The following is a 6,000-nucleotide window of genomic DNA, read 5'->3' as shown; positions in this document are numbered from 1 at the left end:
AGATACCAGTTTTCAGATGGAGAATAAACCCTGGGCTAACAGTGCTCAAGGGATCTGCTCTGTCATGGACCATGCCTGTATTCATATGAGCAAAATCCTGCTGGGTAATGGTGCACTGCATCTCAGAGCCGGTTGCCTTTTCTCTGCAGAGCCCTCCAGCCCTGTCAGGAGGACCTTAGCACCATTTACATATGCAAAGCATGTCAGATTTTGTTCTGCAGATTCTTATCCACTTCCTTCTCTATGCAGCACAGACTTGCACCCGAGTGCTGCTTTCTACTCCCCCAGCACGGCACATCAGATGTCAGGGTGTGTTTCCCCCGTGCCAGCCGCACTCAGCCTTGCTCAGACTTCTGGGCAGAATGCTGAGGAAACAGCTGCAATGCAGCGGCACATCAAAGTTGTGGCTTCTTTTATAAATAGGAGACCTGTTGCTGCTGGTCCAGCATGTCATGGGTACAGAAGGGCAGGCTTGGTCTTCCAGACTCCCCAAATTATTTCTCACCTGACATCTCAGGGAAGAGGGAGCTGGTTTGTGTCTTACAGCCACAGCCTCCTGGGCAGAGCAGCATCTAGATCTGCAGACCCCGCAGTCATGTCTGTCCACCAGCTGTGATAAACCCCCTTCAGCATCACCTGTGCTGGGTCTTTTTGGCTCCAAGAAATCCCACAACCCTCCTGTTTTAACCCGCCTGGCCGTCCTCACCAGGTGTGTCACTCAGAAAGACATCCCATAGCTCCCGAGTGCCCGGGGATATTGGGGATGTTAGCTTGAGCGCAAAGCAAAACCCATGCCTGAGTGAAGAGGAAATCAGAGAAAAAGCTAAAAGTCCCAAGAAGCCAAGCTTGAAGTTATATTTTATATGCATATCTTCAAGTTCGTTACACTTATTATCTTTTCCTGATGCACTTCATAGGTTTTAGCTACCAGAGGTTTGGCAAAGCTGGGCTCAGCAGGGAGACTCTTCTTTGAGTGCCACCGGTTTGGGGACAAACTGTGTGTCAAGCCATCCATCCTGGGGGGAGCCAGCTCCCTGGCAGGGCTGCAGCTCCTCGGTGGACTGTGGGGTTGCACAGGGAAGGGGAATGAAGAGAGGAATGGGCACCTAATAACCTGTTTTTCTCTCATTCCTCCCACTTGCAGAAAAAAAGGAGGGCAGCCACTGCCCGTCGGCAGCACCTGAAGGTACGTGGCACTGCTGGGGCTGGGTGAGGTGTGTCCTGACCATCCCATCTCCCATTCCGAGCCAGCCAGCTCTCATCATTCTCCCTCCTGGAAGAGGCCATGATGCACAATGTGGAGGCCCCCAACCTCACTCCTTACTGTGTCCCCACCAGTATAGCTTGCTTGGAGATGCTGGTATTGATGGGGAGCTCTCCAAGCTGCCTCTCCAACAGGGCTCTCCTCCACTTTTTCACCCCCCCTGCCCTCCTCCAGTGCCTCCACCCTGTGCTGACCATCTTCCTGCTGCCTTCCAGAGTGCTATGCTCCAGCTTGCTGCCACCGAAATAGAAAAAGAAGCAGCTGCTAAAGAAGTGGAGAAGCAAAATTACCTGGCAGAGCATTGCCCTCCTCTGTCGCTCCCAGGATCCATGCAGGAACTTCAGGTAAAGACTTCTTTAACCCTTTCCCTGTGCCAGACCAGAAATTATTTGGCTTCATCAGTCAGCCTGGTGGGTCTAGATTGGCCTTCCTGTCTTGAGCCCCTTCTCACCTGTGGGTGCCCTGGAGCTGGCTGGATGTGGAGCAATCTTGAGAGGTAGCTGGGAATCTCTTTGAAATAAAAAAAAGGGGTCTGGCTGGCAGGAAAGCTGCATTTCTAATGATGTGTTGAGGCAGGATTTGTGTGAAACCAGTAGCATGGAGACCAGGAGCTGGCATGCAAGCCACCCTTTGCCATCTGGTCTTGACCCCATCTGGTCTTCTGGACTGAGGTCTTTCAGAGCCAGAGCAGTCAGGAGGGAGCAACCACGTGTGTGGGTCCTAGCTGTCAACACCCCTCTGTGCTTTTCCTCCCAGGAGCTGTGCAAAAAGCTTCATGCCAAGATAGAGTCAGTGGATGAGGAGAGATATGACACAGAGGTGAAGCTACAGAAGACTACCAAGGAGGTGAGTTTCCTTGGAGCCATCCTTCAGGGGAGTCTCCAGTCCATCCTTTGTGCCTCCCCACACCACTTGGGTCCATCTCATGAAACGCATGCCCTGCTCTCTCTCTCTGCTCCCACCTCATTTCATCCCCTTGCAGCTGGAAGACTTGAGCCAGAAGCTCTTTGACCTGCGGGGCAAGTTCAAGAGGCCACCCCTGCGCAGGGTGCGCATGTCCGCCGATGCGATGCTGCGAGCCCTGCTGGGCTCCAAGCACAAGGTCTGCATGGACCTCCGAGCCAACCTGAAGCAAGTCAAGAAGGAGGACACCGAGAAGGTACTCCTTCCCTCTCTCCTGTGCCCATACAGCACTTGTCCCCTGGTTTTTGGGGCTCATGTCTCCGTGTGTGATAGACAGGGTTGAGCGTAAGCCTTTCTCCCTAATGTTTTTCCTGCTCAATTATTTCCTCTTCTGGCACCCATGATCTTGAAAAAGGAGGGTGCAGCCCCAAAAGATGTACAGCATGGGTGGAATTGGGTTCCTCTAGCCAAGGGGTTTTCCGTGGTTGGACAGGTGAAGGGCCCTGCCTGGGTGGGTTCTCACCCCGGGGGGCACTGCTCACACCCACCCCCCCATCCCTTCCCCAGGAGAAGGACCTCCGTGATGTCGGTGACTGGAGGAAGAACATTGAGGAGAAGTCTGGCATGGAGGGCAGGAAGAAGATGTTCGAGGCTGGCGAGTCCTAAGCATCTGCCTCTCCACACCCGTCCTCCACTCCCTCCTGTCCCCACCAACCCCCCGGGCTCAAGGGCACCAACTGGGTGCTGTTTCTCTCTGGTTCTGCGAAGAGCTGCGTCCTGGCAGCAGCAGTGTAAATAAAGCTTTGGCAGGAGAGGCGGGTGTTGCCTGCCTGGGAGGCCGGACCCCAACCCATGCCATGATGCCAGCAGAATCTGCCCCTGCTGTGGGGGTCCTGGTGGGGATGGGGAGGCTTTGGTGGGGTCTTGCTGTGGGGATGGGCCACCTCTCTGCTCTTGGTCCTCCTCGAAAGCTGGGAATGCTCATGCCCCTTGTTGCCAGGAAGAAAGGCTGAGGCCATGCCACCACCCTCAGCTGGCATCCTCCTGCCGGGCTGTACCACTCCATGTCCTTCACCAGTGATGAAGAGACAAAGAGATGAGTCCAAGCCCCAGGAGGTGTTGCAGAACCTCCACCCACGGTGGCAGCAGCAGGAAGCCGTGGGGAAGGAGCAGAGCCAGGAAGGGAGGTGAGGGGTGATGGCTGCAGGGCAGAAGCAGACCCTTCGGCTTCAGTGGGTTTTGAGACCTGTGAAGTCAGGACAACCCAGGCAGCTCCTGTGGCAGCACCCTGGTACCAGTGCGCTGTAGGGTGCTAGGAGTCAGAGATACTGGCTGTCCCCAAAGTGGCACAGGCAGCTGGGGAAGAGGCAGGTCACTCCTCTCCCTGCCATGGTGGGGTTGTCCATGAGCCCCACTTTTCTTTCGGGTTAGTCCAGCACTTCCTGATTTTGAGCTGCTGGCAGAGGTAAAACCTTAAAATACTCCCAATGGTTTTAAAAAAGCAAAAAAAAACCCCAGACCAAATTTGCCTTCCCTCTGCCCCTCTCCCATCCCCCCAAACCCTCAGCCCATGAAGTTTCCGGCACAGCTCATTTCTGCCGAGCACAGGAAAAGCGAAACGGCGGCAGCACCCTTCTGCCGGAGCTGTCCGTGGGGCTGCCGTGTCGGCCGGGGGAGAAGATGTCAGACTCGGAGGAGTGCCAGAAGGGTGCGGAAGGTGTGAATCAAGTGGGAGATGAATCTCCTGGGGAAAGCGAGAGGTGAGGCCTGGGGACCCAGTACCCCAACACCACGGCTGCCTTACAGTCCCGGGAAACTGGGAGGCTGGGAAACGGGGGAGGTGATGGTGGGAAACGAGGATGCGTGGCCACAACGGTGATGACCCATGAGGCTGAAACAGGTCAGATGCTCCAGCAGGCTTTTGACAAGCTCCTCCAGCTAGCGAGAGACTTAGATTTCCTAAAGGCCTCATCTCTTTTGAGCTTCAAAGCCCTTGAGAGGGGGTGGTTCAAGTGGGGAACCAGAGCTCCAGCAGCAGGCAAGCTCAACCAGGGGTCTGGTGACCTGGACCTGCTCCGCAGCTGAAATCAGCCCCATCTTTAAGACCAGTGGGTGGAGATCAGCTGCTCTTCTCCCTGCAGCAATCACTGGGCACATCTGATTTCTTGCTCTGTCCCCTACATCTCTAGTTGAATTAACCTGGCAACGTTTCAGGCTAGTTGCTCTAAGGTTATACATCTCCGTGTGCCCCCACTCTGCTTTGTTCCTTTATGAGCAGAGATTGTAGAATGTGGGGTCTGTTCGCTCCGACACAGACAGCTTTCCACAGGGCTTAAAAGAAGACAGATCAGTAGCAGAGACCACATCTGTCTGTGGTGGAGGCAGGCAGAGATAAGCTCTCCGAGGTGTATCACCCAGCAGTATTTGGACTGGATTCAGGTTGAGCATCCAGGGAGCTTGGGGGGTTGCCTGATTTTTCACCTCCAGCTTCAAAGCTTGCATTAGCATTTCTCCCCAAGGCTTTGAAAGACAGTGCAGTTAATGTTGATAGGAAAAAAAAACCCTTGAGTGACAATAAAAGGAGAAAGGTGTGTCATCTCCTGTCACTAATGGTTGCATTAAGTGTTTTGGCTGACATCTGACAGCAATTAGCCTTGGCTGAAGACTTCCCTGGAAGCTTCAAAAGGTGCTGGAAGGGTCTACATGGCTCTCTACTGAAACAAAGGGGAAGCCTTGGGTGCTGGGGGAGCATGGGGTTTCTCGGAGTGATCTATGCGATTTACAGCACTGCTTCAGCCTGGCTGTGCCTCCGTCACAGGCTCAGCTCATCTTGCAGGAGCCAGGAGCAGGTGCTGGGGGTGGCCCAAGGCAGTGGAGCCTTCCCGCTCCCCTCTTGCAGGTACAGGGGTGCAGCCGGACCAGCGGCGGGGGCTGCTGGCAGGCAGGGTCAGCTTGTTCCCCTCTCTGTTTTCTGCTGGAGTCTCAGCTAAATAAGCAGCTGTCTGGAGGGGTCTGTTCTGTAGCACTCCAGCTCTTACAGCCCTTAGAAACATGTTTAAAAAGTGTGTATGTGCATACTGATAGCAGGGCGGCACATCCCTTCCTCTCTAGCTGCCTTTTAGAATTTTAATGAGATATGAAACGATGCCAAAAGTAGCGAGCAAAAATAACTTCCTTTTTGTTTTTAAAATATAGAGAATTACTTTCTCTCTCAATTTGGGTATTAGTTTCGTGTGCAGTTCTAAACTTCTCCTGCTTTTACTTGTGCTATTTAAATGTTTCTTGCTAGGCTCTGGTGACTTCCACTCCCAAAATGGAGGAAGGAAGTGTTTGCTTACTGTTTGGGGCTACCTTTTCTCACCCTGTGGTTAGCTCGGCTCTCTGATCTCCTCTCCTTGAGGACAAATCTCTTTTCAAGCTGAGCTGTGTATGGATGGAGGCAGGACACAGTGCTCCTAAACCAGCTTAAAGCATGCCGGAGGTGTGAGCAGTGAATCTTGTGGTGGAGTTGACAGGAAAGTCAGTCCCAAGGCTCTCTGGTGTAACAGTGAGGAGATATGGGGAGAAAAAAAGGTGTTGGATTTGCTTAAACAGTGAGCCTGATCTATTTAACTGTGCCCAGTGTCTATAGAAGAGGAGCTTGCATTAGAAAAGTCCTAGAAATCCGAATTTGGACATAGCTTACTCTGTTTCCCTATACAAATGGGGACGTGCTGGCAGTCTTACTGATGTCAGTGTAATACCACCTAAACCAAACTGGTGTTATGCTCTCTTCCATGAGCTGGAATTGCTATACAGGAAACCACTGTGGTGTGAGTCTGATGTGAAGCCTT

General features: G+C 53.1%; 2 protein-coding genes across 2 annotated transcripts in view; both read left to right on the top strand.

The window, feature by feature from the left end:
- The first annotated feature begins 1,147 nt into the window (after positions 1–1,147).
- TNNI2 (troponin I2, fast skeletal type) lies at positions 1,148–3,026 on the top strand. Its single transcript, XM_074918207.1, has 5 exons — positions 1,148–1,186; positions 1,480–1,608; positions 2,021–2,110; positions 2,247–2,423; positions 2,735–3,026. The coding sequence occupies exons 2-5, from the start codon at positions 1,486–1,488 to the stop codon at positions 2,831–2,833; spliced, it is 489 nt and encodes a 162-aa protein (XP_074774308.1). The 5' UTR covers positions 1,148–1,186; positions 1,480–1,485; the 3' UTR covers positions 2,834–3,026.
- A 708-nt stretch (positions 3,027–3,734) lies between these two features.
- LSP1 (lymphocyte specific protein 1) overlaps positions 3,735–6,000 on the top strand; it is a 51,289-nt gene continuing 49,023 nt past the window's right edge. Inside the window, exon 1 of the mRNA XM_074918058.1 lies at positions 3,735–3,927. Within this exon, the coding sequence (XP_074774159.1) occupies positions 3,848–3,927 (80 nt within the window). The 5' untranslated portion in view covers positions 3,735–3,847. The remainder of the gene's footprint in view (positions 3,928–6,000) is intronic.

Source organism: Athene noctua, chromosome 14 (genome assembly GCF_965140245.1).
Source record: "Athene noctua chromosome 14, bAthNoc1.hap1.1, whole genome shotgun sequence".
NCBI lineage: Eukaryota > Metazoa > Chordata > Aves > Strigiformes > Strigidae > Athene > Athene noctua.
The sequence above is the reverse complement of the archived record's forward strand: the minus strand, read 5'-3'. Positions and strand labels throughout refer to the sequence as shown.

Excerpts from the sequence above, each read along its gene's own strand:
- TNNI2 (XM_074918207.1), top strand. The coding sequence starts at position 1,486 with ATGCTCCAGCTTGCTGCCACCGAAATAGAAAAAGAAGCAGCTGCTAAA. Across the intron at positions 2,111-2,246 it reads TACAGAAGACTACCAAGGAG|CTGGAAGACTTGAGCCAGAA; the intron begins GTGAGTTTCCTT and ends ATCCCCTTGCAG. Across the intron at positions 2,424-2,734 it reads AGAAGGAGGACACCGAGAAG|GAGAAGGACCTCCGTGATGT; the intron begins GTACTCCTTCCC and ends TCCCTTCCCCAG.